This window comes from Chinchilla lanigera, unplaced genomic scaffold (assembly GCF_000276665.1).
Source record: "Chinchilla lanigera isolate Chin_1 unplaced genomic scaffold, ChiLan1.0 scaffold00040, whole genome shotgun sequence".
NCBI classification, from domain to species: Eukaryota; Metazoa; Chordata; class Mammalia; order Rodentia; family Chinchillidae; genus Chinchilla; species Chinchilla lanigera.
Window position 1 is genome coordinate 13,943,991 of NW_004955441.1, and position 18,257 is coordinate 13,962,247.

General features: G+C 46.4%; 1 protein-coding gene across 3 annotated transcripts in view; it reads right to left on the reverse strand.

The window, feature by feature from the left end:
* LOC102016954 (chromosome unknown open reading frame, human C2orf61) overlaps window positions 1-18,257 on the reverse strand; it is a 42,391-nt gene that overhangs the window by 17,065 nt on the left and 7,069 nt on the right. For 2 of the 3 annotated variants that reach the window (XM_013517606.1, XM_005390990.2), the window contains 2 exons: window positions 7,542-7,606; window positions 7,049-7,103 (listed from right to left, as the gene is read on the reverse strand). In XM_013517606.1, coding sequence (XP_013373060.1) covers window positions 7,049-7,103; window positions 7,542-7,606 — 120 coding nt within the window. Of the gene's footprint in view, window positions 1-4,420; window positions 5,016-7,048; window positions 7,104-7,541; window positions 7,607-18,257 lie in introns of those variants that run through there. The other variant, XM_013517605.1, reaches the window with a different exon arrangement.

Sequence of the window (18,257 nt, forward strand, 5' to 3'; positions counted from 1 at the left end):
AGGTATGCGCCACCATGCCCGGCCAGGCTGGCCTTGAACTCAGCACAATCCTCCTGCTTCAGCCTCTTAAGTGCTGGGATTACAAGGACATACCACCATACTCTGTAGTATTGTCTTAATTTTTTCCCTATGACATCCTCGTTCTTTGCGTCCTGTTTGCCTTAGAGACTCCCAGTGGACCCCCACTCTCAGCGTGGATTGGTTCTTTCTCAGCCTACTGCGCACTGGTCAGTCTGGGAATCTCTTCATTACTCTCCCGGATGGATGCACCTTCCCCTGAATTCCACCTTCCCTCTTTCTGCAGTTAGTCGCGTTTGCTACATTTTATCATGTGTAGCACCTTTTTAAAAAGATACTTGGGAGGTAATTTTTCTGGCATGTTTGAAAATGTTGAAATTTTGTTTCCACAGTTGATTGATAGTTTGGCTAAACATAGAATACTAATGAAAATAATTTTTCCTTTCTCTTCTCTCTGTGGATACTAATTGTATTTTTTTTAATCTTCCCCTTCTATTCACTGAATTCTCTTTTCACCAGGCTCTGTCTTCTGTCTGTTTTTCTCCATCTCTTGTTCGTGAGGGAGGTTTTTGTATGCACCTAAGAAAATCATTCAGCCTAGTGGAGGCGCTGGGATACGGCTGAGATGACCGAACGGTAACCCAGTGTTCTTGCTGGGGCACCTGAGTGTCGGAATGTGCTCCTCTTCCCTGTGGGCTCACTGAACTTTCCGGGGGACAAACTGCCAGTCTTTCCGCCCTAACCCAGGGACTTGCACGTGCCCTGCAAGCACTGCGGAGCTCAGCCACACCTCCCAGTCCTTTTCACTTTTTGAGATACTCACTAGGTTACCCACGCTGGCCTTGAATTCTGGGCTCACACAACCGTCCTGCTGCGACCTCCCAAGGAACTGGGACCATAGTCATGTACCAATAATCAGCTCTACCAGTTCTGTGCTGGAAGGGTAAACGTTCCGCAGCCCGCTCTGCTTGTGAGAACAGGGACGTGGAGCCTCAGGTCACTCTCTGTGCAGTTTTAATTAATTCCCTGGTTTCCCTAACTCTCATCTTACCTCCCTTCCAAGGCCCCCGTCTCTTTGTAGCTCTCCAGGACAAGTAGTTGCAACCTCAACCATTTGGCTCTGGCCCCAGATCAGCTCCCTGCGGTTATTTGATCCCGCGGGCTCCCTGGGCAGGACAGCTGAGCGCCTGGTTCTGAGGCTCACTGTGGACGGGGTCTGAGCTGACGCTCCCCTTACTAACTGTGTGACCTCAGGCAATGTCCACGTCCTGACCTACCAAATGAAGACGGTGAGTAAAACCCACCTCACCATGGTGTGGGGTCAGGACTGGGCATTCATGAGCTCCGTGCCTGGCACCAGGAACTGCCTGGGAAGCAGCAGTCAGCGTCATGACCAAGGCCGACTCTCAAGGCTGGTTTATGAAGTTTCTTCCAGCGCTGAGCATCCTCTGGTCCCATCGCTGCAATGTTAATCTCCGGAATAATTAGGCTGAGTGGTAAAATCAACCAAATGAGCTTCTCAGATAGATGCTGCACGGCACATACCAGTGGCCCATGGAGGGACGGGTGCACGTACTGCAAGCTCTAGCGGTGAGCACTGCTTCCACGCCGCGCTCAGCTGAAAGGCCGTAGCGCCCCACAGGGCGGACCCAACGTGTTTGCTTCCTGTGTTGTACAAGCTTATGGGTCCAAACAAGACCCACAAACCTGTTCTGACACCATGTGTTTAGGGCAGACGTGAATCACAGCCCTGGGCTAGTTCTTTGCCTTGGGTCATTTTCCATGAAAATATTCTTCTTACTTTTTTTATTTTTTAAAGGACAGGCTGTTCCAAATCACCAAATCACTTTTATTTTAAAATGGAATAGATGAGGTGATACCAGAGAAAATGGCAGAGGAAGAACCAAAACACAAAACAAAACAAAAACCAAAAAAACCCCAAACCTGCTCCACTAAAGCAACAAGAACATGGGCAAAATTATCAGTATCAGCTGGGCGTGGTGGCGCACGCCTGTAAACCCAGCACTCAGGAGGCTGAGGCAGGAGGAGTCCTGTGAGTTTAAGGCCAGGCAGGGCCACATAGTGAATTTAAGGCCAGTCTGAACTACATAGCTAGACCTTATCTCCAAAAAAAAAAAAAAAAAAAAAAAGTATCAGTAACAGCATCAACTGGCTTCTGCCATTTCACATACCAGGTTGCTTGTCCTGTAGGATGCCGGCCTGAACGGAAAGGACAGTTTTAATTGAGTTGTTCTTTTCTAATGGTAAGCAAAAGTATTTCAGAAACACAATGTCACCTAGTGCGGGGGAACATGGGATCTTCACTGCTGCCAAAGCCAACAGAACACAAGCATTTCTCTCTCTTCCTCTGGAGTAACCCCCTTCCGACACTCACCACCCCTGCCACGCACACACAGAGGCACAAACAGCCGGAAGACTCGACGGCCCGCAGAGGAGGATGTAGAGGGAAGCTCGGAAGCGTGTGGAGGGCCGTGGCTACCTGCCTGAGCCGGCTGGAGAAAACACGCACCGAGAGCCTAGGCAGGGCTTTCCCTGAGAAGCGGGTTGATTGGCTCCACAGAGTCCAAGAACGCTGCGGGCGTCAGGCCCCTGCAGGAGAGGAGCTGTCAGCAGAAGGTCTCGGGGAACGTCTTCACCCCAGGTTCTGCCCCACCTCACCCCCTTCCCATTCAAGACAGGGGCTTCGGGGGGACGGCAGCACAGATCTGAACTGAGAACCCGGGCGTGGTGAGGACAGGGGCCTTTGCGCACACTGGAATCCGGGGAGCGCCTCTGCCCTGTGAGACCCGCCCCCACCGGGCCCCCAGAATGCGGGCCGCGCGTATCCCCGACGGCAGGCTGACCCACCCCCGTCTTTCTGCAGCACCTGGCTGTTCTAGAGAAAAGATGTTCACAGGCCGCGGAGGGAAATGCAGGTCCTCACCCCCCACCCCCGGGAACCCACCTGCAGAGAATCCCCGCCTGTATTCTTTCTGTGTGGCTGCGGCAGCAGATGACCGCAAACACGGTGCTTAGAACCGCAGGCCCGACCCTCTTCTGGTCCTGAAGGCTGACGGCGGAAATCCGGTGACTGGGCTGAAATCAAGGTTGGGGCCGGACAAGCTTGCTCTGGAGGCTTCTGAGAAGAGTCTGTTTCCTGCTTCTTCCAGTTGCTGGTGGCTGCACCAGGGCAACCCGCCTCTACATGCACAAGGCCTCCTCCGTGCGCTCACGTGGGGGTGCGTTCGTGGGTGTATGTGTGCATGTGACCCCCCGCCAAGCCTCTCTTGTGAGGACACTTGTGATTGCACTGCGATCCTACCCTGCTCATCTGGAATAATTTCCCCATCTCAAAGTCCTTAATGGAATCATATCTGCAAAGCCTCTGCTGGTCTCAGGGTCCCCCAGCTCCCCTAGGTCCCCAGGACATGGACACACCTTTGGGGGCCATTGCTCCGCCTCCTGGATCATCACCCGCATCCAGAGAGCTTCCAAATCAGGCTTTTACTTTCTCACACTGAACTGTTCTGAAGATCAAAGCGTTGTTTTCAACTTTACTGGGTATCCGAATTTCTCATTTTGAGAATTGTCCATTCATGGCCTTTATCTGTTTTATTTTTACGTTGCTGTTTTTCCTATATATTGTTAAGAGAATTTTATCAAGAAGGCCAGTGTTGCTTTATCTGACTTTTTTTTTTTTTTTTTTTGCAGTGTTGGGGTTAAGTTCTACCACTGAGATCTCTTCACTAGCTAGCTGCTATGTTTGTTGAAAATACTTTTCCTAATTTGCGTCTGTCTATTTACTTTGTTTACAGGTTTGTTTTTGATACACAAAAAAATTTACACCTGTAATCAAATTTCCTTTGAAGTTCCATTCATTGCTGTTATTTCAGAAAGTCTACCTTATCCTAAAAATAGACATATACTCATATATTTTCTCTTGGTTTTATATGTCAAAAGTACCTAATTCTTTAATCAATATGAAACTTATAGTGTGCATTACAAAGTAAGGATCTAACATTTTTTCCAACTTATTTAATTAGTTGTTTAGCATAAACTCAATTGTCCCCTTCCCTACTAGCTTGCCTTATGTCCTGACCAGCATAAACCTATATGCTAAGATGTTATTCTGGGCCCTGTTCAGTTATCTTTATTCCCCTGTCAGATGTTTACTGTATCATCTTTTTTTTTTTTTTTTTCCGGTACTGGGAATTGAACTCACGACCTTGTGCTTGCCAGGCAGGCGCTGTGCCACTGAGCTAAATCCCCAGCCCCTACTGTATCATCTTTTCAGACCCCTAAGATTGTAATTATAAATAAACAACTACAGTCCATCAAACCGCCCCAAAATAATTTTATATTTTCTCATTCTTCCAGATTGTTGATATCATTATTCATTTTTGATGCCCTACTTGTTAGCTACTGACCAAGAAGAGTTCATTTTTGTCATAACTCCTGTACATGCATTTGGCAAACTTTAAAAACAGAAAGAATATTTGACATTTTGGAAGAAAAGAAACTAGAGACACTCTCTTTTAGTTAACACAATGATCTATTGAATATCTCTGCTGATTTTATTAAGTAGCTAACTGACTAATACTATGTGCCAGCCACACTCTAGGTGCTGGGAACACGGGACAAAAAGGACAGGGATCTCATGCTGCTTACATTCCATGAGGGGAGACAGATAAAAACAGGAGAGACAAACTGTACAGTGTAGTGGGTCAGACAGCGAGGGATGCCACGGGGAAAAATAAACGCAAGCAGGGAGCCTGAGAATTCTGAACAGGTGAGTAGCGAAGACCTTCCTGAGGAGAAAGCAGAGAAGCCTGGCTTCTGGGCCTCCTCCTTGCGCAAGGCTGTCTGTACCTTGAGCTTTCCAGAGAAATATTAAAATAACAACAACATTAACAGCAGCCCCTGTGGCCGAGCCCTCCTCTGGGCCAGACACTAGGCTGGGCTGCTTCTCTGCAAACGCTGTCGACGCCGTGCAGATCCTGCAGCAGGGACGTGAAGCTAACTGCCTTGTCACATGTTCCCAAAACCTCCCCTGGAGGAGGTCCCTTGAGAGTCAGTTCTGTGCGCCAACCCATGCCCCGAACTTTCATTTCACCTCCCGGAAACCTCTGTCTCCAAGAAGGAGCCGCTGCCAAGTCTGAAGGGAGGGAATTCACCGACGCCCATGTTCTACCAAAATGGCGCCCATATTCTACCAAAATGGCGCCCACACCAAGAAACTTCTAAGGGGATGGCGAAGCAATGTCTCAGGACCACAAAACATCAAGCTGGAAAGTATCCAGCTTTGCTTGCAGGGGAAAGACAGAATGCACCAGGAGCTTTACCTCCAAAAGACAACAAATAAAAGCAGGATGTATTTGAGTGTCACTGAGAATTTACAGTTCCTTTGTGAAGGTGGGTCCCAACAGACTAAGCAAACCAGAAGCGAAGCAGCTATTAACTCCAAGAAAATGGAAAATTCAAGAAACTTAATTGCAATATACCATATGGCTGGATGAAAGCAAAATTAAAATATACCAAGCATTATATACTGACATAAAAATTGTGACGTAACTATTGAGGGGGAGGGGGAGGGTTTTACATAGTGGAGATCTGAGAGCTACAGGCTCATATTCCACACAGAACTAAAGCTTGTCTTGGTTACTTTTCTCTCGTTGCTGAGACAAAATACCTGGCGTTCAAATTAAAGAGGGAAAGGTTTATTTAGCTCACAGTTTGTGGAGGATTCAGTTTATAATCAGCTGGCTCCAAGGTAGGGTGGCACATGGCAGAGGGCAACAGTTCATGGCAGAAGAAGACACCAAAAGCAACCAGAGCACAAAGGGAGGAGCGGCAAGCAGCCTCTTTCCCTCCCTTATGTTGTATGCAGGCTGCCCGCCCCAGGGTGGGTGTGGCACTCACACTCATAACCCCGGCACTGGACCATGGATCCATCATAAACCCTAGAAGCCCGCCTCCTGACTACGTGAGGATTTGGGGGTCATCTAGACACAAACCATAACAATGCCTAAATTTGAAAAAAATAAAATAGACATGACAAAAGGTTGTTGTTTGGAAATATGGATGAAAACACCAGAGAACTGGCTAAACTTGTAAAAGCGACTGCCCTCGAGGAAATGGATTATGGGAGTGGGGAGGGGAAGAGGCTGCTGAGCTATGATTTATGGCACCAACGGATGTTTAACCATGGGCTGGTATCATTTTGGTGAGAAGAAAAACATTTTCAGAAAGCACGTTTGATCATGTTTTTCAGCCTGAGAGCCAGACACTGACACTGCACAAGGAGGAAAGACCTTTTCAAAAAAATATTTTTTTACGTTGATAAATAGAAAGTGTAATATATATATCATGTGTACATTGTAGAATGGCCAAATCAAGTTAATTAACATTTGTATTACCTCACAAAACTTGATGATTTTTCAACAGTACAGTTATTAATAATAGTCACCATGCTGTAGCCTGTATTTTTTTCTTTTTTCCAGCACTGGGGATTGAACTGAGACCTCCCGCTTGCCAGGCAGGTGCTGTGCCACTGAGCTATCTTCCTGGCCCCTAGTCACCATGTTGTACAGGAAATTTCTTGTGTATTTTTGTTTGTTTGCTTGTACCAGGAATCGAACTCAGGACCTTGCACTTGCCAGGCAAGCACTTGTGCCACTGAGCTATATCCCAGGACCTGTACAGGAAATGTCTTGATAAAAAAAAGCGAAGGAGCCAGACATCCTTCTGCAACGTGACACAAATGGGAAATTCTTAGTGTATCTTCAGATATACTTTATATCTTAAATCAAGTACATTGGGGCTAGGGATACAGCTCAGTGGCATAAGCACCTGCCTGGCAAGTGCAAGGTCCTGAGTTCGATTCCCAGTACCCAAAAGAAAAAAAAAAGTCAAGTACATTAACCAGTCACAGCTCCTCAGTATCATGGACAAAAGGTTAGTATACAAAAAGAATCACTATATGTTTTAACCATCACACTCATCAGGAATTAACTATCTACATTACACTTACAGGAATGAAGAAGGTGGTTGGGAATCTTTGAACTGCAGAACGAAATACGTAGTCTCTAAAATATTAAAAAAGAAATAAAAGACAAAAATGACTTTTCTAAATATATTTTTTAAGGTGAAGATCTTTGTTAACTTCTTCCCTCTTATTTGTTACATATTTTAAAATGTTAATCTGGATAGAAGGTGCCTAAATGAGGTTTAAAAGCCGTAAGTATTGGTATATAAGTACATATGTAAATAAGAAGGCCTAAGTGAGATGGTTAAAACTAATTTTTCTTCTTTGGGGTACTCAGAATGGCTACTAGGCAAGTTCTTTATCACTGAGCTACATCCCCAGCCCCTTTAATTTTTTATTTTGAGACAGTATCATGAAGTTGCCCAGGGGGAGCATCAAACTTAGGATCCTCCTGCCTCAGCCTCCCAAGTCGCTGGGATTATAGGCATGTACCACTGTGCCCGGGTAAAAGTAACTTAACTAATAAGTACTTACTTACTTGGAAGGGTACTTGGGAACTGGTTTAGGAAGAACCTCATACTGCCCTGGGGAAAGCCGAAGTGACTACACAGAAGGACAGGGACAAAGCAATAGATTAGTAAAGGTCATAAACTCACTGTATTATCTGCGACTCACAATCCTCTATTACCACCTCACAACATTACCCATACATCATTTATTGTCTACTTTAATAGTGAGAAACACACACTTTCAAAAGTGGAGCGTCATGCCTTCATGTCTGCTTTCCTTTCCAATAGTCGCGTCCAAAAAAGCTCTTTTGTCCCACTCCCTTCCTTGCCCCCACTAAATAGAGGCAAGGACTGGTTTACGTCCCACACCTGGATACATGTAGAATTTGTACAAAAATATCTTTCATGAAAACGATTTGTAATCTGTAGATTTACTACCTGGGAGATGTCTTGAGATGTAAAATCTCATCCTTTGGGTTATGGGCTTTTCTGTTTTCTCCAAATAAATCTGATGTTTAAAATTCAAATCACAAGAAGAAAAGTGGAGCTTCAAAACAGTCAGCAGGTATTAATCGTTCACGGTGAATTTCATAGACAATATGCCTGAAACACGGCAGGGCAAAGTGCTAATCGATCACTTTTCTTCCCCAGTTCTGGGGATGGAACCCAGGGCTTTTACACCAAACTACATCATTTGCGTTTTCAAAATACTGAAACAGGGGCTGGGGATTTACCTCAGCGGCAAAGCGCCTGCCTAGCAAGCGCAAGATCGTGAATTCAATTCCCGGTACCGGGGGAAAAAAAAAAAAAGGATGTCAAAATATTGAAAGAGAGTCTTGCTAAGTTGCTAAATTGCCCAGGCTGAGTGGGCTCCAACTTGTGATACTCCTGCCTCAGCTTCCCAGAGTGCTAGAATTATAGGCATGCACCCCCACACCCAGCTAAAGGGTTACACTTTGAACTTACTAGATTCAACAAATCAGTTCCACCTTTCTGGCTTGATCTGGGTCCTAGCGTGGGACTGGCGGGGAGGGGATACAGTGGAGGAGAGACTGGTCCCTGACCAGCCAAGTGAAACCACACACAGAACCAATCCCAACAGAAAACAGTGGTGTCCGTGCTGAAACAAAGTGAAAATAAAGGCAGTAGGGTGAGCTAAAGACAATAAAGATGACAAGATGGGAGGAGGTATTCCAGAAGGGAGGACTGCCGGAGGGCAGCCAGGGAGGGTGTTCAGGAGGAATGGCCTTCCAGGAGACACTGTGTCTCTGCCCGTGGGTAACTTGCTGCGTGCTCCCTGCGGGGCTCTCTGTCCCCGGCTGGATAGTAGCCCAGAGGTCTGAAGGTGGAGAAGAGGATCTGCGCAGGGAGAGCTGGGGGGGAGCGGGGAGAGGTGCGGGAGGGGAGGGGAAGAGACGGGGAGGGGTTGTGCCAGAGGATCCTGGGAAGGCTGCTGCCTGCAGGGAGGCCGCTTCCCCCACTTCCGGTTTGTCCTGTGTGTGACTTTGGGAAATAGCACTGCCTTTGTGGAGATGGAAGCATCCTTATCTTTCTCACGGAGGTCTGGCTGGTTTTCCCAGCCGCTGTCTCTCCCATGTTAGTACACACTTTTGATCACAGAGGCAGCGTTCGTGGTACAGCAGTGACAGTAAACACAAACTTTCTGATGAAGTGTGTGCACTGGCCTGACCCACTGCGCCTGGCTAATTGCCCACGCGACCTAACAAACACCAAGGAAACCAGGGTATTTTCATATACTACCTGGGAACTACAGAAACACACGGAGCGCTGCTGGAGGGGCAACAATGCACTGTTTCTGGATTTTGATGATGATTCAAGGGTATTGCTTTCCATTCGCTTTAAAATGTGCTTGTAGGCTTCTCTTCCCCCGTCACCCCGTCCCTCCCGCTCCCTCTCCCCGCCCTCCTCTGTCTCTCACCCACTCACAAGAAAAAAGAGAACCGAAAAGGGGAGCTTTAAAGCGGGTGTTTATCCAACTACTCTCTGCGATTCACATAGAGACGCTCGAGGAAAACCCGCTCGCCTGGAACGGCACCCGGCGCCTGCGGCATCCGCACTGTCTTTCGGTGCTTGGCGCTGCCGTCTTTGCCATCTAACACAACCTGCAGGAGGCTGGCCTTTTCCATAACGTCCTGAGTAGCCAGCCCCCAGCCAGGGAGACTGCGGCTCTGGGCATCGCTAAACTTGCTCGCTGTGTGGTTGGCTGTGTTGTTGCTGGGTCCTGTGGACGCGTGCACGCGCGCACACACACACACACACACACACACCCCTAAGCCTTTGTTTAGAGCAGTTTTATGTTCACAACAAGATTGAGAGGAAGGTACGAGGATTTCCCATTTACCCCCTGCGCACACAGGCCCAGCCTTCCCCAATACCAACAGCCCTCCCCAGGGAGCGGCGTCTGTTACAGTTGAGGAGCCCCACTGACAGGTCAGTGTCACCCAAAGTCCACAGCTGCATTAGGCTTCAAGCTTGGTGTTGTGTGTTCTGCGGGTTTGAACAAATGCACTATGATACGTACCCACTGTTATGGGTCATACAGAGAATTTTTGCTGCCCTAAAATCCTCTGTGCTCTGAATATTCATCCCTCCCTCCTTCCTAACCCCTAGCAACTATTCATCTTATGTCTCCAGTTTTGCCTTTTCTAGAATGTCATATAGTTAGACTCATACAGTATGTAGCCTTTTCAGATTGGCTTCCTTCACTTAGTAATATGCATTTAAGTTTCCTCCATAACTTTTTATGGCTTAAGAGCTTCTTTCTTTTTAGAGCTGAATAACATTACATTATGTGGATGTAGCAGCTTCCTTTGGCCGTTCATCTGTTGAAGGGCATCCTGGTTGCTTCCAAGTTTGGGCAATTCTTAATAAAGTTGCTGTAAACATTTGCAGGTGTTTGGGGTTTTTTTGTTGTTTTTTTTCCGGTACCGGGAATTGAACTCATGACCTTGTGCTTGCAAGGCAGGCGCTGTGCTGCTGAGCTAAATCCCCAGCCCCCATTTGCCGGTTTTTATATAGACAGGATTTCAACTCCTTTGAGTAAATACTAAGGAGTGAAATTGCTGGGTCAGATTTTAAGAGTATGTTTAATTTTATAAAAACTGCAAAACTTTTTCCAGTATGGCTGTGCCATTTCACAACTTTATTTTTTTATTTTTTGTTTTTTTTCCGGTACTGGGAATCGAACTCATGACCTTGTGCTTGTCAGGCAGGCACTGTGCCGCTGAGCTAAAGCCCCAGCCCCTGGCTGTGCCACTTCACAGTCCCACTAGCGAAAAGTGAGAACTGTGCTGCCCCACGTCCTCTTCGCCAGCTTTGGCGTTCTCCGTGATTTTGGTTTCCAACAGGTGTGTACTATGTCTGTGTTCTGTCAGTTTGTGCTTCCCTGACGACAACTGATATGGAGCATCTTTTCATATGCTCATTTGCCATCTCCATATCTTCTTGAGTTATTTTCTTATGGTCTTGGGTTAATTATTGTGAAGAGTTTAAGATCTGTGTTTAGAATTTTGGGCAGCTGTGGATGTCGTTATCCTAAAAGCATTTGTTGAAAAAACTGTATTTTCTGCATCGTCTTGCCTTTGCACCGTGTCAAGATCCGTCCATATAGTTGTATGGGATTATTCACAGGCTCTGCATTCTGTTCCACTGATCAGAGGAACGATCCCACATCGTCTTGATTACTGGAGTCAGGTGACATCGGTCTACCTTGTTTTCCTGCAGCACGGTGTTGGTTATTCTGGGCCTTTTGCCTCTTTACAATCAGCATGTCACTACCCACAAGTAACCCGCTGACATTTGAATTAAGATTGCATTGAATCTAAAGATCAAGGTGAGAAAAATATACAGTTTGACAGTATTTATCTTGCTATTTATGAACATGGAAATATGGAAAATCTCTCCTTTATTTAGTTCTCTGGTTTCCTTCATACAGATCCTCATACAGATCTTATATATATTTTGTTAGATTTAATCTTAAGTATTTCATTTTGGGGAACATGTAAACATCAGTGTGTATGTGTGTGTATGTTCACCTCCACTAGCAGTATTTTATTTCATGATGCAAATAATCCTATCATCATGAGTTTTGACATATGTACAGTGAGAAGGGGGAGAGGTAGATTCATTTGATGTATTTTTTTTTTATTTTTGGTCTTTTTGAGACAGGGTCTCTCTATGCAGCCCAGGCTGGCCTTGAGTTCACTTTATAGCCCAGGCTGGTCTCGAACTTGCAATGATCCCAAGTGCTGGGATTACAGGCGTGCACCACTACACCCAGCGATTCATTTCATCTAAACTAACAATTCTTAGGTGGATGTTTGGTCTATGGAAGAAAGAGAAGGTCCAAGTGATGCAATGCTGGGATTGCAAGACTTGGACTGAACCCAAGGCCTTTGCATCGAGTTACATCCCGGGCCCTTTTTAAATTTTTTATTTGGAGACAGGGTATTGCTAAATAGCCCAGATTGAGCTTGAATTTAGAGATTCTCCTCCTTCAGCCTCCCAAAGTACTGAGACTGCAGGTATGCACCACCATGCCCAGACAAAATTTTTCTTTCCCTTTTCTTTTCCATCCCTCTATACCTGTCTCCCTCCTCCCTTCCTTTCTTTTGTTGACGGGCAAGTGAACCCAGGGCTTTTGCACTGAGCTGCTTCCCCAGGCCTTTTTATTTTTTTATTTTTTTTTATTTTTTTATTTGTTTTGGTTTTTCTCCGGTACCGGGAACCGAACTCACGACCTTGCGCTTGCCAGGCAGGCGCTTTGCCGCTGAGCTAAATCCCCAGCCCGGCCTTTTTATTTTTTACTGTGAAACAGGGTCTTTCTGAGTCACTAACTGGTTCAGATTGGACTCAGACTGTTGATCCTCCTGCCTCTGCTTCCCAGAGTGGTGGGATTACAGGAATGTACCACCAGGTACAGCTCAGAACTGTCTTATGTTTAATTTTCTGTGGTTTGAATTATAACCTAGTTGTACTTTTGTTTTGCTTTGGCATTTATCCTGCTTGGCTATTTCTGAGCTTCCCGAGTCTGTGATTTGATATCTGACATTAATTTGGGAAATTCTCATTATTTTTTCAAACATTTCTTCTCTTCCTTTTCCCATTTCCTTCCCTTCCCTTCCTGTCCCTTTCCTTTCATGTTTCCATTCTACTTATATCACACTTGCAATTGTCCCACAGTTGTAGGATATTCTAGGTCGTTTCAGTCTCTGTTCTCTTCAGTTTTTAGTTTTTGAGGTTTCTACTGAGCCATCATCAAGGGCCGGGGATATAGCTGAGCAGCACAAGCACCTGCCTGGTAAGTGCAAGGTCCTGAGTTTGATTCCTGGTACCAAAAAAAAAAAGAAGGATATCATCAAGTCTGAGAGTCTCTCTTAAGCCAGTCCTGGTACTGGATGAGGCCATCTAAGGCACTCTTCATCTCTTTCTCAGTAGTTTTGATGTCTAGCTCTTTTCTTAATCCTTTCCTAAGATCCCATCTCTCTGCTTACCCATCTGGTCTTGAAAGCTGTATAACGCTAGAGCCCATAGCATATTAATCACATGGCTTTCAATTGCTGATCTGATAATTCCAACATTCTTACCATGACTGGTTGTGATGCTTGCTCTTTTTTCAAACTGTGCCATGTAATTTTTTCTTGGTAGCCTGGCATGATTACTAGGTGAAAGCAGCTTTTGCACATAGGCGTTTAGTAATGTGGTGCTTCAGGGTGGGCCAAACCTATAGTTAGGTCTGGTTTATAGTGAGCTTGTGTCTCTCTCTGGTTGGACTTTCACAAGTTCTCTTCAGCAATACCTATGTTTGGTGGGACAGATCAACCTGAGCAGGCTGAGGCTCGGTAGTTCCCTTCCCCTCATAGGCCAGGCTCTAAAAAGCCCCACGATGAGGAGGCTGGGGTTGAATTGCTTCTTGTGACGACAGACCTTGTGAAAACAGGGTGCTGTGAAAAGGTGCTGTGCTTTGCTCTGGCAGAAGCATGAGGGGATTTTTCTCTTAGTTACTGGGAGAACCTTGTTGAGCTCCTGGACTTAAAGCTAAGAAAAGCACGTCTGTTTACCCTGACTTGCCCATGTGGAGCCCTCACCGATTCATCAGTGATGCGTGCTGCTGCCCCAGCCACAGTCTCCGTGTGGTTTTGAGAAGATACACTGTGATTCTCTGCGTCATTCCACATTTTTCCATGTCTGAGAGCAGCAGTTTGCCCGGTGACCCCACTTTTCTTACAAGTTTAACAAGAGCTGATTCTTCAGACTGTTTAGCTTGCAACCCCTTCTTAGGTTGGGATTGCAATTTACATGCAGAACTGGAAACCAGAAATCAATGTGACGTTATTTTGGGAACGGCCCCATAAAGAGTCCCATAAATAGGGGGACAGAAGGAAACTGACTCGTACCTCCCTGGAAGCCCTACCAGGTGAGCACAGCCAAGGGCTGGCAGGTGCAGCATGTCCAGGCACCGCTGGTAGAAATTTCATGTTGTGCCTCTTCTCTCTGAGGAGCAGAAGACCTTAGCTCCACGGGATAGAGGAACATCAGTGACTCACCACTTGGGTGTCTTTAAGTCTGAGAAATAGACAGCATAGGACTTTCGGTACCAATGACTGTCCCTGTAATTTCCCCTAAGAACCACAAGTTCTCAATATCCAGCATTCAAACTTCACTGTCGTTTGCCACACTTGACGCATCTGCGTGTGACCATCACTGCTTTGCCTTTGCGGTGCCTCTCTGAGTTCAGCCTCAGAAATATTTCAAAATAAGCCAACTTGGAGGGCCACAGTTTTTCATCTAAATGAACAACAAAGTGTTTCCTCTGATCTACACTTGGCCTTTTGCAATCTAGACAAGTGTTGAATCTTCAAAGTGACCAGCACTCTCCCTGCTCAACCAGGTAAGTTCTCTGTGGTAGGGCTAGCGCCCCAGCCTGGCTCCTTGCTTTAACCTGAGACAAACACTGGGGCAGGAAGGGCACAAGGTCAGCACACTTGTTTCCTTTTACACGAGCTTCATCTTCCAAGGCAGTACTAAAGCTAGCCAGGAGAGAAGTTTAAAACAGTTTTAAACTTCATTGTTTAATTGGATTTTAATTGAAATATTCTCAACCTAGAAAGTGAAAGAATTTCTACAATGGAACATATAAAGAAAAAAAACATTTTAGAGAACAAAAATATCACTTGGAAAAAAAGTTTAGTTCTTTACAGATGAGCGCGATTGAAAAAGAGCATTATTTTCACATTGAAAACAGTTCAAGACCTACAGAATAAAAAAAGCAAGTCTCCTTACCAGTCAGCCATCCTGTCCTTTCCAGAGGTTGGGCATCACTAATAATTATATAAGTATCTTCCAAGGAATAGGGTGGAAAAGATGCAAAATTTCTACTTTTTCCTTCCTTTCTTCCTTCCTTCCTTCCTTCCTTCCTTCCTTCCTTCTTTCCTTCCTTCCTTCCTTCTTTCCTTCCTTCCTTCCCTCTCTCCCTCCCTTTTTTCCTTCCTTCCTTTCCCTTGGGGAGTAAACATAGCAGAACCTCATGCCTGGCAGGCAGATACTCTACCACTGAACCACACTTCGTGCCCTTTTCATTATCAGACAGGATCTCACTAAATTGCCCGGGCTGGGCTTGAATGAACCACCTATAATATATTTCTAAAAAGACAAACTGCTGGGCATGGTGGCACATGCCTATAATCCTAGCACTTGGGAAGCTGAGGGAGGAGGACTGCCCTGAGTTTGAGGTCAGCCTAGACTACAAAGTGAGTTCAAGGACAGCCTGAACTACATAAGCAAGACCTTATCTCAAAAAACACAAAAACCAAAATAATAATAATAAAATTTTTAAAAAGGAAAATTTCTGGTTTTGCAAGCAATAGACGAGCTTATTCAGATGATGAACCTTCCCACTACAGACAACTAGAATGAAGGGATAAAATATTAACTACAAAGAAATGAGAGGTTGTTTTGTTTTGTTTTGAGACAGGGTCTCACTATGCAGTTCAGGCTGGCCTTGAACTCGCTATGGAGGCCAGGCTGGCCTCAAACTCACAGCGATCCCCCCGCCTCAGCTTCCTGAGGACTGAGATTACAGGCGTGTGCCCCCACACCCAGCACAAATGAGAATTTTCCTTAAAAGGACATGAAAGCGCCAACAAGATAATAGAAAATTTTAAGACCTCAAGCCAAAAGACAGCAAGAAGGCAGGGAGGTGGTGGCCCAATGTTGCTCAGAAGGCGTGAGCGTGATTACGAGGCGAAAGGGGCTGAGTCCAGGCTGAAGTCAACAGAAGAACACAGCTGCATCTGAGGAAACGTCAGAGCCCCAGGAGGATCCAGAGGTCAAAGCCTGGGCCTATCAGTGACGGGACAGCGGAGTCTAATGCGAACCCTTCCTGTACGAACTTGAGATCCTAAAAAAGCACTTTCTAAAACCAAACCACCCCACTCCATTGCCAAGGGGACTACAGAGTTGCTCTGGCGTTAAGCAGAGTTAGGAGAGGAAGGAAAGCCATCCCGAAGGTTTGTAACCACCTGGTCCGTCATGGACTCCAGCGAGCACTCCCATCACCGGAGTGACCCACAATGACAGACGCAGGGCACGGCTGGTGGCCCCAGCCCGGCGGTTCTCCTAAGTGCTAGCGGAAGCCAAAGCAAACCTTCTCTGGAGAAAAGCGCTCATCTTGGGCCTTGAGGAATTCAGGAGAAGAAGTTGTCAGTGCCGTGAGTGACACACACTCAGAGATAATCACACGGACAAACATGAGTGGATAAGCAGAAAAATCTAAAGACTCCACCACGTCCCTGTTAGAATTGGAAGACAAGTGTCATAAAGTTCCAGGGTACAAAATCAACACACAAAAAGCAGCATTTGGGGCTGGGGATTTAGCTCAGCGGCAAAGCGCCTGCCTGGCAAGCGCAAGGTCGTGAGTTTGGTTCCCGGTACCAGAGAAAAACAAAAAAAAAAAAAAAAAAAAAAAAACAAAAAGCAGCATTTTTATATAGTAATAATGAACTTTCTGAGAAAGAAATCAAGAAACTAATCACATTCAGAATAGTCCTGATGGGCCTAAGAAAAATCCTAAGAAGTCACACACATTGTCTCAACACCTTCGCCCACGGGCACCACCCAGGAGCGCTTTTGCCCACTGGGGGACATTTGGCGATGTGTGGCGCTATACTGGGCTGCGATAGCTGGAAGGGAGGCTGCCAACAGCATCCGATGAGTACAGGCCAGGAATGAACCACGTGTCCTATAAAACACAGCAAAGCCACCCAAAATGTCGAGGGTGCCGATGCTGAGAACCCCAGATCAGAGAAGCAAGCGGAGAGTGACAGGCAGTGGGACCTGCAGAAAGACGTCTCGGCAGGAGATGCGAGCCCGCTGATCACCACCAGAGGCGTGGTCCTCACAGCCGGCAGACTGCAGATGAGCACCCTGCGGCTGGGGCAGCTAGGTGAGGAGGTCTGCACGCACAGCATTCTCTGGACGAACAGACCGGCGAAGGAGCAGGGGCAGCTAGGCAGCCGAGAGGAAAAACCAAGGGTGAGGACTGCAAAGAGGTGTTAGAAGTTCAAAAAGGGAGAGTAGAGCGAGGTAGGGCGTACGCTCAGGCTCAGGGGGTCACGGGTTTAAAACAAGACTAGAGATCCAGCTGCGTGGTTGCAGCCGCAAGGCATGGGGTTAGACTTTACCAGGTGTGGCTCTGCCGAGAGAGTGAGATGAGCAGTCAGGGCCGAGGGAACTGCGGTGCACACAGGGAGTGACCGTCACAATGACTTGGAATTGAAGCTTTGCAAGGGAGAGAAAACAGCAGGGGGCGGGTGAGGGGCAGTGAGAAGGTGGGAGAATCAGCGGATCATAGACTGGACAAACGAGAGACAAATAGACCCAGAGAGAACTGCTGGGTACCAGAGTCAAGCCGGAGAAAGGTTCATATAACCGAGATTTTACATGGTTAAGATTATGGCTCTTAAAAACCAAAACCAAACCCCGAGACGTGATTGCCTGAGACAGAAGCAAGCTCAAGGAAGTGAGAAGCCGGGCTGCGGGGAAGTCACCGGCACGATACCGACATCGTGACAGGAGCAGTGGGAAGTGACTGGGCACGGGGAGCCGCCATCCTGAACTCAGGGAAGTGACCCTGCGGCCAGGGGAGGATGGCAACCCCGGGGGGAGCAGGCCACAGAGTGTAGACATGAAGACAGGCGGTCCCACTTTCTTACACATTCTACAACAAAAGTACATTCTCTCGTCGGAAAAAGGTTACTGTAAAAATTGTGGGACCACCTCAAATCCTCTTTTGAAACCCCAGATATAGACGCATATATGCACGTGTAAACATACATACACGTTTAAATACACCCCCTCCAATAAGACTCTTTGATACAGAGTCTCTAACTGAGTCAGATGCATCAGAAAAAGAGTAAAAATTATTTTGTTTCTGTTTTGGTGCTGGGGATTGAAGCAGAACCTCCTGTATGCTAAGCAAGTGCTGTACCACTGAGCTATACCCAAAGCCCCCAAACAGTAAAAACTTTTCAAAATAAAAAGCAGCACACTGGGGCTGGGGATTTAGCTCAGCGGCACAGCACCTGCCTGGCAAGCGCAAGGTCGTGAGTTCTACTCCCGGTACCGGAAACAAACAAACAAACAAATAGAATAAAAAGCAGCACTAGTGAGGTGTAAAGTAAATATTCTATTGAAGATTATGAAGCTGAGTTGAGCATGCCTGTAAT